At 34.9% G+C, this 19,405-nt stretch overlaps 1 protein-coding gene across 6 annotated transcripts in view; it reads right to left on the bottom strand.

The window, feature by feature from the left end:
* The window catches only part of Keap1 (kelch like ECH associated protein 1), a 210,987-nt gene that overhangs the window by 93,675 nt on the left and 97,907 nt on the right, over positions 1-19,405 (bottom strand). For all 6 annotated transcript variants that reach the window (XM_090416110.1, XM_090416111.1, XM_090416109.1 and 3 more), the window contains one exon: positions 2,917-3,195. In XM_090416110.1, the coding sequence (XP_090272236.1) occupies positions 2,917-3,195 (279 nt within the window). The remainder of the gene's footprint in view (positions 1-2,916; positions 3,196-19,405) is intronic.

The raw sequence follows: 19,405 nt of genomic DNA, 5'->3' as shown, positions 1-19,405 counted from the left end.
GCCTTTGGCTCTCTTCTTCCTGCAATATCACCACCTGTGATATTGCAGGAAATAGTAATTCTACTATGTCGACTGATTAAGTTACCTCCCTACCATCAGCATTCCTTAAAATCATTCTGCCATATACATTCTTTCTTTTACTTACAGAATATTGAAAGCACTGTTTCGAATTCCCTTTAACCTGCATTGTTAACTTCCTTTCATAATCTGCTTTTACCTTTCTTACCACACTAGTTCCCTTTCTGATCTGTGCCTGCAGGTCATCTTTCTCCTTAAATCCCCTCCACAATTGTTTCTTTTTTTCTAGCTCCAGCTTGGTGATGACATTCATCCATTTAACTTCCACTTGATTTACTCTCCTGGCTCTAGGTATACAGTCTGCCATTATCTCCCTCACACACACTCTTTTACCACTTTCTGTGCACTATCAATGATCCAGCCCTTGCAGTTTTAAATGCCATAGCACCAATCCAAGCAATCTCCTAAGCTTGTCATACTTACCAGCCCGGTAATTCCACCCCAGTCCTAACTGAAAACTCCATACATTTGGACATCTTCCAGGTCAAGACCATACAATCACATTTGTCAATTGGTGACAATGTGGTCATATTAGTTATAGACAAATTCTCAGATGCAATTACTAGATCGAGTGCTCTCGAACCCTAATATATTCCATTACATGTTGTCTTAGGTAATTATCCCTTAGTAATGGCATAAAATCCATTTCCTTCTCCCCATGTGTCCTCTCCTCCTTCCAATCTACGTTCTCATAATTGAAATCCCCCATAATAATTACCTGTCCTCCACTCATAGTCTATTTGCCGATGCATACTATCTCCATCTTTTCCATCACCTGATTTATAGCAGCATCCAACTGTATATTTTGTTCTGCTGGCCTGAATCTCACACCAGATAGTCTCAAATATGCTATTTTCACTGGCCTGCAGTTGAACTTCTACCCTCTTTGGTTGCAGTTCATCAGCTATCAATAACACTTCTCCCCCCATTCTTTTCTCTCTATCCTCCCTGAACACACTGTACCCTTCACATTCTATTCCACATGTAAAACTCAAGCAGGTATACCATCCAATTCCATGGCTGTATTCACTTTAAGGTTCTGTAACATGCTATGTACCTCCATTTCATTTACCTAAGTTCTCATATAAGCCTTTGGCTCTCTCATTTCTGCAACAGCACCACCTGGATGTTAGCCATATCTCACTAATGCCAATAACCTTTGGCTAGGATGAGCAAACCAATGCCAAAAATTCCTCCTGGTTGTTCTGAATGCTCTTGGCATTAGTGTACATAAAGTGCAAAAGCTGCTTAGTTCCCATCGCTATTCTGATGCTTTATACTAAACTATCCCATTCTAATTTGTTACCAGTGGTAACAAACCAGAATGGGATGAAAAATCTGAGTTTCTGGAAACAAAGCCCTGTCACTTCTGTATGAAACTAGCTAACTCTCACCTTCAACTGAAAAAGCCCTTATAAATGGCTCTCACATCCCAGATTTGAACCAATTTCCAAGTAAAGGGGAAATTATCGATACCAAATGAGCCATAGAAGCACATAAAGAAAAGCCACACACACACACACACACACAATTAAGAATAACATGCTTGTCTAATAGTCTTTGGTGCAATTCAATTCTTAGTTCCTTTGGCTGAAATTCAAAACAACCCATCTTAACTCATTCATCCAGGATACTTCCTTTTTCCTACAAAACAATTTTTCTATTTTTCTTCAAAAACCAATAATTTACAGGCATTAAAAAGATGTCAATAATCTTCTAATTTCTAATCATTTGCCCAAACACAGTAGTGCTATGTTATAAGTGGGAGGAAAGGACTTTGGCTACATATTGATCTTAACTTCTTTATTTCAAGGAATTTTTTTCTCATTGTTATTCTTGCTGCAATTCTTTTACTAATTTCTAAATTTTTATCTACAAGTCATATATCTCACATCATATATCATATACATTCACTGTATTTTACGAAGTATCCAAACTGCCCATTATTTTATATTTCATTCATTCTCTCCTTTTGATAATAATGCTTGAAGCAAAAGAGAATTTTAGCACCTAACAATCATCAAATCCATCCATATTTATCTCCTAGTACCACCAAATGAATGGTATCTCTCAATTATGTTAGCAAAAGAGGTACTTTGATATCATTCATTCAATAAGTTATGGCATTATTTCAATACAAACCACTCCCAAATTTCAATGAACATTCTTTACTACTATCCTTAACTGTTCTTTCACCACACTTTCACGTGTTGCATGATTCTTCATTAAAGTCATTGCCATAATAATTTCTTTCGTCATTTGTATCAGTCAAGATATCTTATCATTGTTCAAATACAAACATTAATAATGATCTTTTTGGAAAAAAATACATTCTGAATATCACTATATTATGGGTACAGAGTTTCATTTCTACTTCAATCAATTTTTCATTCACAAACCCAATATGTAATAAATTTTCTGGGCATTTTTTATAGCAAATGAAAATTATGCTCTCTTGCATGTGTGTTAACTTTTCCCACTTCCACTGTCTTCGTTCTTTATTACTCCAATATCAATCTTGAATTCGTTGAATTTACAGTAAATCTTTAGACAACTTTATGTAACATACAACAAGATTCAGCCTTTTATCTTATATAAACCAATAACAAAAGATACACAAAAACAAGACATCAAATATATTTGGAATATTCAGTTTAGAACTACTTAAGGATAAAGTAAAAATTAAAAGAATTCTTTAACTAACAGAAATCTGTTAATCAATGATTATTAGAATTGAGAACATTACATAACATATGACAATACCAATTAAAAACTTAGTATCAAAACTAACGCTAAATCAAAGGAGAGAGAGATTTGTGACTCATTTTTTTAACATACCTGTATAATAAGTGATAAATATTCACAGCACTTCGGTAAGTTTTTTACAACATCACAACCTTGTATCTGTTCCTTTAAGAATCTTGGTGTCAAGAAGTGACAACGGACAGCATATAAGATATCTGACATCTTAGGACACCTTCTTTCTTCATCATGCTTGACCCACCTCAGTACTGCATTAAATACTTCAGATTCACTTCTTACATTCAGTTCATCCCTTCTGATTAACTGTACTAACTGGCATGCTGAGAGAGCCAAAAATTCTTCTCCTTGAGAAACCTTATTAAATGAAATTATCTTTGTGTTACATGCATGAATATACAAGGATAGTATATTTCCAATTTCTAATTACTTCAAAAAATTGCTAAATGAAACAATCATTGACAGCACAGTGTGAACACTCAACAGGCATGCAATCAGGAATACATATTCTTATTTGAAGTAGAAAACACCATCAAAAGCCTGAAATGCAGAAAGGCAGCTGGAGTAAATGATATTCAACCAGAAATGCTCAAGAATGGAGATATAAAAGTCTTACAGTGGCTGCAATACATAGTTCAGAAGGCCTGGACAGAGGGACAAATTCCAGATGATTGGAATAGAGCTCTCATAGTACCCATATATAAAAAGGGAAATAAAACTGAATGTGAGAATTACAGATGTATTTCACCTGAGTGTTCCTGATAAGATTTATGCAAGTATACTTGAGAAACAGTTGAGAAGGATTGTGGAAGAAAAGCTTGGTGAAGAACAAGCTGAATTTGGGCCAAATAAGAGGCTGTCAAGATCAGATCTTCACTTTACAACAAATAGTTGAGAAAATCATGGGAATATAACAAAGATCTGTATTTAAGTTTTGTCGATTTGGAAAAGGCATATGACAAGGTGCCAAGAGAGAATCTATTCAATACGCTACAGTTATATAGGGTCAATGGGGCATTATATCAAGCAATACTTAGTCTATATTTGAGTTGTAATTCGACAGTTAGAATTGAAGTACAGGAAGATGGTTTAATGTTAAATCTGGTGTGAGACAAGGATGTACATTATCCCCTCTGTTATTCATTATCTATATGGATCACATTATGAAGGAAAGTGGTATTAAACATGATATAAAAATTGGTGGTGTTAATCTCAGTTCCTTGCATTATGCAGATGATGTTATGCTTCTAAATAAATCTGCAAGATTCCCTGAATAAATTGAATAACTGTTGTAATAGATGTGGTATGAAGGTCAGCATTAAAAATACAAAGACAATGAAAATAGGCAGAATCATTGAAAATATCAACTGCATTGTGAATGGAGAACTTATAGAACAAGTAAAACATTTCAGCTACTTAGGCACGATCTTCAGTGAAGATGGTAAATTAAATATGGAAATAGACAACAGAATCAACAAAGATGGTATGGTAGGAAGTCAACTGAATAAATTTATAAGGAATAAGGGAGAAATTAGTCAAAACACTAAATTAGCTGTATACAAGACAGTGTTCAAACCAATTTTAACTTATGGATCTAAGAGCTGGGTTAGAAATAAAACACTTGTCCAAATACTAGAGACCATGAGAGTCCTGAGAAAGATTAGGGGCATGAACAGATGGCATCATGGCAATATCATATTAAAAACGAGTTTATTAGGAAAGAATTTGACATTGTTAGCATCCAGGAATGTGTTAAGGGATAACTAATTTCAGGTAGTATGGTCACTTAAACAGAATGGGAAAGGAAAGATTAGCAAAACAAGCATTCTCTGCCAGGTTGGCAGGATAAAGACTCAGAGGGAGACCAAGACGTACATGGATTGATACAGGAAAAAGTGCTATAAAAGACAGAAATATAACATCTGATAATATTGGAGTCTTGACAGATAACAGACTGATTTGGAGGAAAATTGTAGATAGGAAGTTAGTAGCAATGTAAATTTTTCATGTAGTACTATCATATCCTGTACCACCCCTTGAGGGTACAAGACAGGAATTTGATGATGATGATTTGTAAAAAAACATCAGTATATTATATTATAATCATAATGTGTAGGAATTTAAAACTGAAGGATGTGAATATATTTAAATTTTAGGTAAAATTTAATTTACTTTAACTGTATAACTGAGAGCATCATTTACACTCTCTTATCATCCCCTTTAATTGCAAGAAAATGATGCAACTACACAATATATTAATTTTATAGCTTTTATAGTTTTGATTAGTTGTTTGCTTAAAGTTCAGTCTTATATGCTAATCAAAGAGAACATGGAAATTGAGTTAACAGCAGGAGTAGAATGTCATTTGGTGAAAATGTCTCTTTGTACGTACTACTGTATAGTAATTAAGCATTTCTAAGTCAACACATGGCCATAAGTTGAAGAAAAGGAAGTCCATTTAATAATGAATATGACCACCACATACCATAGCTGAGCAGCTACACTGCAAGCATACCCAACACAATTTTTGCATCTAGACCCAGAATCTAGATAGCTTTATTTATTTATTTTTTGTAATGATCACATCTATAAAAAACTTAAACCTATAGCTTGAAGTAGATAGTAAGTAAAAGAAAGATATTAACATTTCTTTTAAAAAAATGTAGATTATAAGACATTATTGTTTATGTGACTATAGGTTTTTTCTCCAACATTGTCTGATTTTGAGGCTTGAAGTTTGTCCAATGTAGGAGAGGCCACACGTGTTGGAGATGTCAATCATAACAGGACGATCACCTCCGGTTTAGTGCATCACTTTTCAATTTCTAACCATTCTATAGACTGGGAAAATAGTTCTATGCCCTACATAGATGATGATTTCAGACACTGATTATTCAAAGAAGCAACAGTAGTCCTACGAACAGGCAGCAACCTAAACAGAAACCAAGGTGCCATATTGAATGAGACTTGGAAAAATTTAATCAATTCACTCAGTTTGACGGAACTACAGTACGCCAACAATCATATAACACGTGCTTATGCAACGCGTGTTCAGGACACGGACTAAAGATTCGCAATACATGCTGACATTGTCACACGAACGTATCAACTTAGCTACCTTATAGTTACTAACAGTTTTGTATTCGTTATACTTTGTGCATTTTTCATATTTTTTTTTGTGTTTACTGTTCAAGCCTTGAGAAAGCTAGACAGTTGCTAGCGAAACTGGTAGGTGTTATTATATGAACATATATAGTAATTAATACACAATAAATAACGGAAAAAACTCACGTAGAAAGATTATTTATTAGTATAATTTTCGCCTGTGTGTCACAGTCATCTTCAGTACATTAAGCTCAAAATTAAACACTAACTGACAATTCCAAAAAGCGCCACCTAAGTAGCTGGTGTAAGATAACTAAAAAGGTCAATAACTTTCCTAAAAAATAAAAATAAAAATAAAAAAATTAATACAATAAAAAGTTAGGAAAGATTAGCTGATTTGTAAAATACTATCTCCCATAAAGGGGATAGACGTAAGCCGTCGGATCTGTTTAAGTTAGGAGAATGAAGTAGAGTTTCACATGTTTCTTTATAAAGGCGTTCCATGAGAAACTGACTTTTGTGGAGAACTCTTGTCTTTCTCTAATGAACTCTGTGTTAGTGAAGATGGCATGTTCAGAAAGTCCAGACTTTTCAGGTTTAAAGTATTCAATATAAGATTGGTGTTCTTCTAGCCGAATAGAGGCAGATCTTCCCGTTTGTCCGAAATAAGATAATCCACAAGAGCACGGAATCTGGTAGACACCTGGATGATTAAGATGTGGAAGCTTGTCCTTAGGAGAAGTGAGACAGGTGGAGATTTTTCTAAATGGTTGAAAGGCAACAAAAATATTCAGTGGTTTTAAAACTTTTGCTATACGTTCACTGATGCCTTGTACATAAGGGATAGTAATGCACGTTGTTTCCTCTGTGTTTGAAGAGGAAGACATATTAAAACTACTCAAAGTTCTTTTAATGAAGCAATTCTTATAACCATTAGATAGAAAGGAAGAAGTTATGTATTGTAGTTCTTTCTGTAAAAGATCGTCTGTAGAACAAAAGGAGTGGGCCTGATGAACCAGTATTTTAATAGTCCCTGCCTTTTGACTGGGATGGTGATGAGATTCTGCATGGATATAATGGCCTGTATGAGTCTTCTTTCTATAAACTGAGAAATGTAGGTTACCATCTGGTTGGCGAAGAATTAGAAGATCTAAAAAGGCTAACTGCCTATTTGATTCTACTTCTAGGGTAAACTTGATCCTAGGATGAAATGCGTTTAACTTAGTGAGAAATAGTTGAAGTTCATCAGAAGAGCCATTCCATACAGCAAAAATGTCATCGACATATCTGAACCAATGCGTAGGTCTGGGAGAAATATTGTCAAAGATACGTTGTTCAAAATGTTCCATAAAGAAATTGGAGATAGCAGGAGAAAGAGGATTACCCATTGCTGTTCCTTCAATTTGTTGATACAACTTATTTTTAAAGGAAAAATAACCAGAATTTATTACAAAATCAAATACGTTTACAATGTCCGAAGGAAATTCCTGTTGTAGTAATTCAATACTTTCCGAAAGAGGCACATTTGTAAATAAAGAAACAACATCTAAACTGATCATGATATCAGAAACGTCCAAATGAAGATCTGAAATTTTATTTTTGAAATCCAAAGTATTTTTATATAAGTATCAGTTCTTCTAGTTGAAGAGGAGAGTAAATTAGATAAAAATTTTGAGATTTTGTAAGTGGGGCAACCTATACAATCTACGACTGGTCTCAACGGAATGCCTGGTTTATGAACTTTCGGAAGACCATACAATCTAGGTGGACGACCGAAGAAGGTTTTAAGTTTTTTCTTTTGATCTTCATTCCATGTAGATACATTATCTATAAGAGAATTTAGTCTCTTCAATTGACTCCAGGTAGGATCCGATGTTAGAGGCCTATAAGTTGAATAGTCGCGAAATAAAAGAGACATTTTTCTCTCATATTCCTTCCTATCTTGAATCACTATAGCCTTCCCCTTATCAGCTTTCGTAATTATTAAATTATTGTTATTCTTCAGTGATTTCAATGCTTTAAACTCAGAGTGAGAAAGATTAGGACGAGGAGGCTTGGCATGAAAAAGAATTTGTGCACATTCAAAATGTAATCTGTTGGCTGTTTTTTGGGATAAGGATCGAATACCCCTGTCTATGTTATGAAAAAAATCCATAATTGGCACCTTATTCGGCGTAACAGCGAAATCATATCCTTTTGATAAAACAAAACGTTCACAGTCTGTTAGTGGACGTCCGGAAACATTTATGACTACTTTATCTATATCAATAGTATTATTACTGGATCTAGGTAAGCTGAATAATGATTCAAATGTGTGTTTTAGCTTGTCACGAGAATCATTAAAGACCTTTAAGTAAGAACTCAAAGATATGCGCATTACAGTAGTAAAAGTTTCAACAGTTAAAACAGATTCCAGAGCATTTTTTATATCCATAATTTCTTTATTTAAGATGGCAAGAGATTTTTTAGCTTCGTGTAGCTGAATATTTAAAAGAGACTTACTAGCTTTGAAGTAGATCAGATGAGCTTTTGGGGGACCTAAAAACTTCTTTTATTTTACAACAGGTTGGAATAACCTGGGCCACCTTACATCGTTTAAGGAATATTAATCTGTTAATGCATTTGGCCTTCTTTACCAATACTTTACCGTATCTAGCAGATTCTTTGGAAATAGACTCTCCGTCAAGTCTAGCAATAAGATTTAAAAGAGGTAAACCGTGAGTAGACATATCAGTACACAATTTTATCTAATTTACTCTCCTCTTCAACTAGAAGAACTGATACTTATATAAAAAATACTTTGGATTTCAAAAATAAAATTTCAGATCTTCATTTGGACGTTTCTGATATCATGATCAGTTTAGATGTTGTTTCTTTATTTACAAATGTGCCTCTTTCGGAAAGTATTGAATTACTACAACAGAAATTTCCTTCGGACATTGTAAACGTATTTGATTTTGTAATAAATTCTGGTTATTTTTCCTTTAAAAATAAGTTGTATCAACAAATTGAAGGAACAGCAATGGGTAATCCTCTTTCTCCTGCTATCTCCAATTTCTTTATGGAACATTTTGAACAACGTATCTTTGACAATATTTCTCCCAGACCTACGCATTGGTTCAGATATGTCGATGACATTTTTGCTGTATGGAATGGCTCTTCTGATGAACTTCAACTATTTCTCACTAAGTTAAACGCATTTCATCCTAGGATCAAGTTTACCCTAGAAGTAGAATCAAATAGGCAGTTAGCCTTTTTAGATCTTCTAATTCTTCGCCAACCAGATGGTAACCTACATTTCTCAGTTTATAGAAAGAAGACTCATACAGGCCATTATATCCATGCAGAATCTCATCACCATCCCAGTCAAAAGGCAGGGACTATTAAAATACTGGTTCATCAGGCCCACTCCTTTTGTTCTACAGACGATCTTTTACAGAAAGAACTACAATACATAACTTCTTCCTTTCTATCTAATGGTTATAAGAATTGCTTCATTAAAAGAACTTTGAGTAGTTTTAATATGTCTTCCTCTTCAAACACAGAGGAAACAACATTTATTAATTAAACAACGTGCATTACTATCCCTTATGTACAAGGCATCAGTGAACGTATAGCAAAAGTTTTAAAACCACTGAATATGTTTGTTGCCTTTCGACTGTTTAGAAAAATCTCCACCTTTCTCACTTCTCCTAAGGACAAGCTTCCACATCTTAATCATCCAGGTGTCTAACAGATTCCGTGCTCTTGTGGATTATCTTAATTCGGACAAACGGGAAGATCTGCCTCTATTCGGCTAGAAGAACACCAATCTTATATTGAATACTTTAAACCTGAAAAGTCTGGACTTTCAGAACATGCCATCTTCACTAAATATTGGAGAAAGACAAGAGTTCTTCACAAAAGTCAGTTCCACATGGAACGCCTTTATGAAGAAACGTGAAACTACTTCATTCTACCAACTTAAACAGATCCGATGGCTTACGTCTATCCCCTTTATGGGAGATGGTACTTTACGAATCAGCTAATCTTTCCTAACTTTTTATTGTATTAATTTTTTTATTTTTTTTATTTTTATTTTTATTTTTTAGGAAAGTTATTGACCTTTTAGTTATCTTACACCAGCTACTTAGGTGGCGCTTTTTGGAATTGTCAATTAGTGTTTAATGTACTGAAGATGCCTGTGACACACAGGCGAAAATTATACTAATAAATAATCTTTCTACGTGAGTTTTTTCCGTTATTTATTGTGTTCTGATATGTCTACTCATGGTTTACCTCTTTTAAAACTTATATAGTAATTAAAAAAAACTATGGTCACATAAACAATAATAAGTCTTATATTTTAACACTTCATGACCAAATATGAATACTTTAAATAGTAAAATGTAGATTGTAATTTCTGGGGATTATATGTGAAAGAAAATTGTTTCATAAGACACAAAGTAAGCAGGAATGAAAAGAGGATGGCATGCATGTGTGTGCGTGATGAGTTTGAAGTGAACTGAGAGTGGATGTTGACTGATTGCTGTTTAAGTTTTCACAGATTTTGAGAAGAGTGACAGAATTACAGATGAAGAATGCTTTAGTAACAGATGTAAAAAATGTAAAAATGTGTTTGTATTAAGATGTATTTCAAAAAGATTAAAAAAAGTAAAAAAGTGTATTAAGATGTATTTCAAAAAGATTAAAAAAAGTAAAAAAGTGTATTAAGATGTATTTCAAAAATATTAAAAAAAGTAAAAATGTGTATTAAGATGTATTTCAAAAATTGAAGTGGGTCAGTAATAGACTCACTTCAATTTTTATGAAAGTTTTCAGAATGCTTTTGTTTGCTTACACTTGAATAAAGGATGAAACCAAAAACATAATTTCTTGGCATCTTTAATTTATAGTATAACCAAGTGGAAAACTTTCACCATCTTTGAAGAGGGTTTTGAATTTTTAAAAGATATCATTACTATATAGAAAGAAGAGTGAGCAACAGCTGATTTACCCAAGCATTTGTGCACAAATTAGAATATACAATCCTATTCATTCATTTCCAAAGCATTTGTCATAAGGTAGAAAGCAGGATCTCCTGTATAACAGATATAGTAAAATCAATATTGGTGATTAATGATTAAGCAATGGACCTAAATGGGCAGATGATGTGCAATACACAGCCACTTCCTGTCAACTGTATATTTCCCCACCATTGTGGTGTGGCCTAATTTCCACAAAAAGAACTCTGGTGTTCCTTATGATGCCAGGTAGTGCATCCCCACTGCAAAAGGATATCTTCATAGTTTTAAAAAATGCCAACAAGATCCACTAGGTAGTAGATGACCTTCATTGCCAAGTGAAACACCACCCTGCTTATTGGAGACCTGCAGTGGTGAATGCCTTCTTTGGCCTCTAGAACAGGGGTATGGTTTTTGTCCCCACCTCTCCTCCATGCAGTTTATGTGATACTCAAGGGCATGCTAAACATACTTGGAGACCACAAAACCTCCTCCACTTCAAGACTACAGTAGAAAAAATAGTGATGTCACAGTATGGTGGCAGATAGTACCCAAGATAGGCTGAACCTGCCCACAAAGAGTCAGAAGGCTTCCAATTCATACTCTGCCAGGTCTTGCCGGAAGATAGAGAAAAGTGAGTAGTGGTATATGCTACTGAGGCCACAATATGGCAGGAAAACCAACCTTTTTCTGTATGAGTATCATATCCAAGTGTCTATCGTCTTTTAATGCATGTCTCTGTTCTATTTATCATCATACCATAGTCCACAAAGGACTATAGGGTAGATATTAGGAAATATTCCTTATAGAAATCCTTAGTCCTTGATTTGTACTTTGCTTTCAGCAAAGTACTGATGAAGTACTGATCCAACTTTTTATATTGTCTATCCAGTTTATTCTAGGTCTGCCTCTTTTTCAAGTTCCTGGAATAAGTCTTTCAAGAACTTGCATTGGTAGACCATTTGATCTGCTGTTATAGCAAAGCCACACAAGTTGGTTCCTTTGAATCTTAGTTATGATGCTATCTTTTGAACTGGAGAAAAAACTGATTCTGATACAGCACTTCCTTCTTGGTTAGAAGCACAGATATTTGTCATTGTTTCTGATTTTGGAGTACTTATGGTTAAGCCATATTTTTTAAGAGCATAAGCTAATTTTGTGGTGATTTCCTGAAGATTTGGTTTGTTTTCCACTTGAAGATCAATATCATCAGCAAACTTTAGATGGTTTATTCTTCTTCCTCCTACTGTCACTCCAATATCATACTTCTCCAGGGCTTCAATAACAACATATTCAAGAATCAGTTAAATAACGTTGGCGATAACTTGCACCCCTGTCTCACTTTATGATTCATTGGAAAGGGAGTACTATAATGCTTGCTGATTTCAACCATCATTTCAGAAGATGAGTACAAGGATTCAATCAGTCGTATTATTTTGTTGTTCTATTCCATAATGTTGCAGAATTTTCCAAAGATCATCATGCAAATAGGATCAAAGGCTTCCTTCAGGTGAATGTTCGACATATTTTTCTCCAATGATATGGAGCATAAATGTGATTAGTTGTACTGCTGTGGTTTCTCCTGTGTTCTGGAAATCTGAAAAAAAGTCTCAATTCCAATTTTGCTTCAATATGTGAGTGTAAGACATCTAAAAATATTTTGCTTGGGTGGCTGATAAAGCTAATTGTCCTAAAATTATTGCACTTCTTGTGTTTCCTATTTTTTCAGAATGAGAATAAGGATAAATGTGTGCCAGGCCTTTGGCAAGATCCCAGTGTTCCATACCTGCTGGAAAACTTTGTGGAGTGTACTAACAATAGGTTTTCTCCCTACCCCTTCTTTAAGTAGTTCTGTTGGAATATACGTATTATTTCTGGGAAAGTTCTGTTGGAATATTGTTAATGCCTGTTGCTTTTCCCAATTTTGATCATAAGATGGCTCTTTCTACTTATTTTCTAAGTACAGGATAATCTGTTGTCTGTTACTATTGGGACAATTCCCTCTAAATTTTGTTGGTCCAAGCTATAATCACACTTGAATTGTTTATACTTGAATAATCATATCATCTTTTCAATATTTTTTCATGATCAGTAACATTTGTCCCATCCTAATCCTCAATTATCTAGCTCTTACAAACCAAAGGACTTTTATAATAAATTTAGTTTAATCCTTTATCCAAGTGTGAGCAAACAAAGTTTGCGCCTGAAAGTATCTTCAGGACTGGGTTAAGGTGGTACACACCAGGGCAACTCGTTGCAAAGGTGGAGCAAGCTACCAACACTCCTATCTCAGTATCTCCTATATGCAAAACACATCTCCTTGCAGATATGTCTAATGTTATGCATTAAGGGAAGGGCCACTACCCAGACTAGTTTCGACCTTTATTGAGGTCTCTTCAGTGGGAGCCAGGCCCAAGTGGAGATATCAGGCAGAAGCATTAGCAGGTCATCTCTACCTATAGGAATTGCCAGTTGGTGTGCCACCCTTTTTTAATAATTTACTCTGGATTTAGAGAATGATGTTGAAAGTTTATTTTTCACTTGGTTAGAGTATAATAAATTTAGTTTAATCCTTTATCCAAGTGTGAGCAAACAAAGTTTGCGCCTGAAAGTATCTTCAGGACTGGGTTAAGGTGGTACACACCAGGGCAACTCGTTGCAAAGGTGGAGCAAGATACCAACACTCCTATCTCTAGCAAAGGTGGTCCTGAAGATACTTTCAGGTGTAAACTTTGTTTACTCACACTTGGATAAAGGATTAAACTAAATTTATTATACTCTAACCAAGTGAAAAATAAACTTTCAACAAAGGACTTTTAATTTCTTGATTATTTGATATGCTGTCATATGTATTCTTATAAATGGTGGTTTATGGTTTATTGGTGCAAGAACAGCAAAAGTCATACTGCACCATAGCAAAGGTTACAGCAATACATAAATAGTCAAAGACAAATTAGTAAACAATATGCATGCACAAAAATTAAGTTTAGCTAAGTACCTACATATAAACAAAATTACAGCAATACACAAAGTCAAATGCTACATCAGTATATAAATAGTCAAGAAAAAACTAAATAATATGTATTACAAAAATGAAGTTAAACAATGCAGTATCTACATATAAATAAAATTACATCATTACATAAATAGTCAAAGAGAAATTAGTAAATAATATGTATATATGTACAAAAAGTAAGCAATGCAATTTTTACAGTCAAATGTGTTTGTACAAATTAATTCTTTGTAGAAAGTTAAAAACATTATGCAATCCGAGCCTGATAATATCTGCCTGAGCGTATATGGCTTGGCTAGATAGGTAAAAATTTCATTTCTCTTTGTGTAAAGTGCTGGCACTCCACCAGAATATGACAAATAGTAATATGCATATTGCATTTTTCACACATGGGAGGGTCATCAGCTCTGTAAATAAAAACATGTAAGATGACTGTGACCTATGCGAAGCCTAGTAAGAACAACTTCCTCTCTTCTCTTTCTACAGACTAGAATACCAATGCTTAATTTCACGCTCGATGTTATAATTTGTTTGTCAATGCACGATGACTGCCATTGAGCAATTAGTTTTGATCTAATGAATAGTCTGTATATGGTACTGTCAAACAGTACATGTAGAAAGTATAAGCTGATCTGGCAGCTGCATCTGCAGTCTCATTTCGGTTAATTCCAGTGCATCAAAATTAAGAGTTTTCATTTTGTACAACACGTGTAACACCTCATACAGTACTGGATGTGGATCATACATAGGAGAGGAGATACCTGTAAAGAGCTCAATGAGTCTATATAAATTATATACTTTTGGTACCAGTTTTCTGTAATCTTTGCACAAGTGCAAGCTGAATACCATGCAATTCTGTTGTATAATTACTGCAATCAGGTGGGATCTGGATTAAGATAGTAACGTCAGGAAACACAGCAGCACAGGTATCAGTTCTTGAGCCATCAGTATAGATGGGCAAGAAATCAGACTGGGCTACTGTGTGCATTAAACAATTGTAGGTAGACAGATGATGGATTATGAGACTCCTGTAGTTGACAGTGAGAGGATGCAGGATGGAGTGCAAACCTGCCATGGAGGGATGCTGTTATGTCTGGTGTAGGCAGTGTTGTCAACATTCATGCCAACAGCTTGCATAGTCTCTTTAACACACAAACCAAAAGGACATATGGCAGTCTGACGTGTGTAATATTGAGCTTCCCAACACAAAGAAATGAGACTAGTCCATGCAGAATGATCTAGAGAGACTTTATCTTTAGGAGATAATTAAGAGACAACTGTTCCTGTCTAGTTAGATAGGTTTAAAACGGCCTCGCCTACTTCCTATATACAGGAACAAAAAGGCGTTAGCTGATTTTTTTTTTTTTCCCTGTCTAAGTGATACAGCCAGTTCATTTGCTTCAACATAAAGGCTTTGAGTAGGTGATGTGCAGGAGGCACCAGTAGCTATCCACATACTCTGATGACGAATGGGATTAAACCATCGCAGGTTATTTTGCTTTGCAGAAGATTTGGGGCCCATAATCGAGCTTTGAATGTATAAGTGAATGATAAAGACAGAGCAATGAAGATCACTCGGCATCCCATTCAGTAGAGGATAGAGTGTGAAGGAGTTTCAATGCTCTTTTACACTTTTCTCTTAGTTGACAAAGATGTGCAAGGAATGTAAGTCAAAGATGAGCTCAAGAACTTGGTTTCTGGAATAGCAATTAATCCCATTCTTAATTCAGGATCTGAGTGAAAAGTGCATTTTTGACAGAAGTGTGCAAAGACTTTTTTTTTTTTTGTTGAAAACATGAACCGATTACATAGAGATTATAGAGAAACATGAACAATTGCTTGCTGAAGTTGTCTTTCAATTACCCTCATGTTACGAGAGTGACAGTATATTGTGAATCATCAACATATAGAGCACTGTCTACAGTCGGACTAAGCTGTTCAGTGATTGAGTTAACTTGGATAGCAAAAAAAAAGTGTCACACTGAAGACAAAACGTTGGGGAACAAGTGAGAAAGCATATTTCTCACTCTCATTTGGAAAGTTCACCTGGACTTTTTAATAAATACAGGAAGGTGTCCGTTGAGACCTAAGTCCTGGATGGCAAACCTATGGCACAAGTGCCAGAGGTGGCACATCCAAGAATTTTGCTGGCACGTCAATGATTTACAGGTGATATCCTTTTATACGCTCATAAATGATCAACTTTTTTTTTATAGTTACAATATGTACAAGTTAAATTTTGTTTTACACAAAAGAAACTAACCAACAAACACAAAGCCTACTGTAGGAACAAGGCTCACCAGCTGAAAACTACAGCTGATGTTAAGAACCTCTCGCCAATGGCTGAGGGGCATAATGACATGACTCAACTGATAAAAAAACAACTGTGTTTGGTCATCAAAACTTTTCATTATTTAAAAGCTCCTTAATTAACCGAAGTTTTTTATTTTTAATATTTTTAGAATATGAAAAGTCACCAGCTGCAACTTTATCAAAACATGTGGCTTCTAAACACACACCCTCTGTCCAAAAAGAAACCGAACTTTTCGAAAATAGAAGAAACTAGTGGTGTCACCTGTCGTATCTTTTTGTTGTCGAAAGCAGCAATCTTCATTAGTGTTGTGTCAACTGTTTACGACATTTGTTTCATTAGAAGCTGAGTTATAGTACCAAGAGTGACAGTGTGTTTTGATGAATGGTCGTAAAATAAAATGAGTTTCAAACAGAGAACTGCGATTGACTTTTATGTTAAACGTAGTAAAATTTTTACCGAAACACATCAAATGCTTCAAAAACCATACAGTGATGAATGCTTATCCCATACTCAAGTTTACGAGTGGTTTAAGCGATTTCAAAGTGGCCGTGAGATGCTTGAGGACGACGAAAAGCCGGGCCATCCAAAAGCTAGACTGAGCGAAGTTAACATTCAAAAAGTGTGTGATTTCATCAAAGAAAACCTGAAATTGTCCATGAGATTGATTGAAGATGAATTGGGGATTCCAAAATCAACTGTGCATAACATTTTGACTGAGAGTTTGGGCCTTCGTAAATTGAATTCGCGATTTGTTCCCCACAAGTTGACCGATGACTAAAAAATGAATTGGATTGAACACTGCAAGGACCTCATCAAAACCGCTCGTAAGGACTCAAACTTCCTTGAAACGATCGTTACTGGTGATGAAATGTGGTGTTTTGGTATGAGCCAGAAACAAAGCGACAGAGTGCTGAATGGAGACCCCCAGAAGAGGGCATCCGAAAAAAAGTCGCTTGGTGAAGTCAAAAGTAAAGACAATGCTGATTTGTTTCTACGATTCCAAGGGCATTATCCACAAAGAATTCATTCCGCCTGGCCAAACGGTCAACGGTGAGTTTTATCTCGAAGTTTTGAAATGATTGATAGCGAGAATTCGTCACGTATGGTATGAATATCGTGATGCAGGCAGCTGGTCACTTTTGCACGATAATGCACCACCTCATCATTCGAACATTGTGAGACAGTTTTTGAGTAAAAACCAAGTTTGTGTGTTGAATCACTCGCCGTATTCGCCTGATTTAGTACCCTGTGACTTCTTTCTCTTCCCCCGACTTCATTTGTCGATGAAAGGACCACGACCCTCAACAGTATCCCAAAAACCGATATAAAAAACTTATTTAACGAATTAATTGACCATGCCAAATGCTGTATCGAAGCTGAGGGAGAGTATATTAATTGAAATAAATGATTTGAATAATTATAATTGGCCTGTGTTTTATTTTCTATCAAAAGTTTGGTTTCTTTTTGGACAAAGGGTGTATGATATTAAGAGTAACATTTCGTTTGTATCGGTCATATCTGCTGGGTCTTCTTCCTACAGTGGGCAGTGAACAAATACAATTTTTTTTTTGCATCAGTCGATTCATTGTAGATCAGGGTTTCTCAACTGCTGGCCCCTGCATCAATTATACTGGGCCATGAGAGGTTCTCCTGAAATTTGTCATTTCAGTTTTCTAAGCATTTTTCATGAATAAATATTTTATAGTGGAAATATTCTGAGAAGAATAATATTCGTAATTGTATCAAAAAGCTCAGACTCAGAATGCCCAAATAACATCTATGTAGGAAATGGCAGTGACGAAGCAGAGTATTTTTAAACATAGACGTATTCATGAGTGATCGGGAATTTTCAGACATCGAAATCTTTCAACATTCGGAAGTTTGTTGGCTGTCCTGCGGTGAATTCTTGAGAGGTTATATGAACTCCGAAAGGAAGTTGAGCTGTTTTTAACTGATAAGAAAAGTGACCTGTCCCATTATTTCCAGGATAAAAAATGGGTAACCAGGCTGGAATATCTCAGTGATATATTTAATTACATAAACGAGTTGAATTTAAAACGTCAAGGTCCAGATACAACAAAATTTAATGCCTGGAACAAGATTGAATCGTTCAAAAAGAAACTCAAACTCTGGTTTACAATTGCAGAAAGAAATAATGAAATGTTTCAGTCGTACTCAGATTATATTATGGAAGCAGGTGATTTCTATTTACCGAATTCAGTTTTAGATATTATTGCAGCCCACTTGAAGATGTTGTTGTCATTTGCAAAATTTTATCAAAAACATGAGGCTCCCCAGAGGCAAAATATGTGAACCCCTTTGTTGAACACAAAGAGACAGCCTTTTCCCATGAAGAAACTCTTCAACTTATTGAATTATCATCGGACAAAGGACTCAAAAGTTCTTTTAATTCTATGAGTAATTCGAAAATTCTGGATAAGAATGAAAAATGAATATCCAAATTTAACAATGAAATATCCATGAGATTTCTTTTTTGTTTTCCTACCACATATCTTTGTGAAACTGCATTTTCTGTCATGACTGTGCTTATAACAAAACAGAGGAACTGCCTGCAAGTTTCTGACTGTCTCCATTTGGATATCACTTCAATTCATCCCAGAATTAATAAGCTACTGGACAGAAAACAGCAACAAAAGTCTCACTAGCCTAACTAAAACTTTCAAAATCTCAGCTGTAGTAAAAGAAACTAAGTTTAAGTTTTTCAATAACTTATACTTGATGCGTTAAAGTGCTGCGTTTTTAAATTCAAAATATTAATTAGTGTTGGAATTAGTGTTTAGAACTGAGAGATTCATACATTTTTATTTATTAAATTACATACTTTGCATATATAAATATTTGGGGTATGTGATAATACCATATTTATTCAAATATAATTTTCACCCCCCCCCCCCCCATAATTAAAGCTAAAAATTTGTGGTACGAGATATATGCAGAAATTTTTGGAAATCAAAACAGCATCATCTTCTTTCCCATTATTCCAAGCAAAAATTACCAGCAATTTACAAGACTTGAGATACATAATGAACACTCCTTCATGAATGACTAATGAGAAGTGAAAGCATAGCACAAAACAAGCAATGGCAGGCCAATAGAGATAGAGCAGCTATG

Source organism: Typopeltis vanoorti, chromosome 3 (genome assembly GCF_054136105.1).
Source record: "Typopeltis vanoorti isolate ZY-2024b chromosome 3, IOZ_Tvanoo_1.0, whole genome shotgun sequence".
NCBI lineage: Eukaryota > Metazoa > Arthropoda > Arachnida > Uropygi > Thelyphonidae > Typopeltis > Typopeltis vanoorti.
The sequence above is the reverse complement of the archived record's forward strand: the minus strand, read 5'-3'. Positions and strand labels throughout refer to the sequence as shown.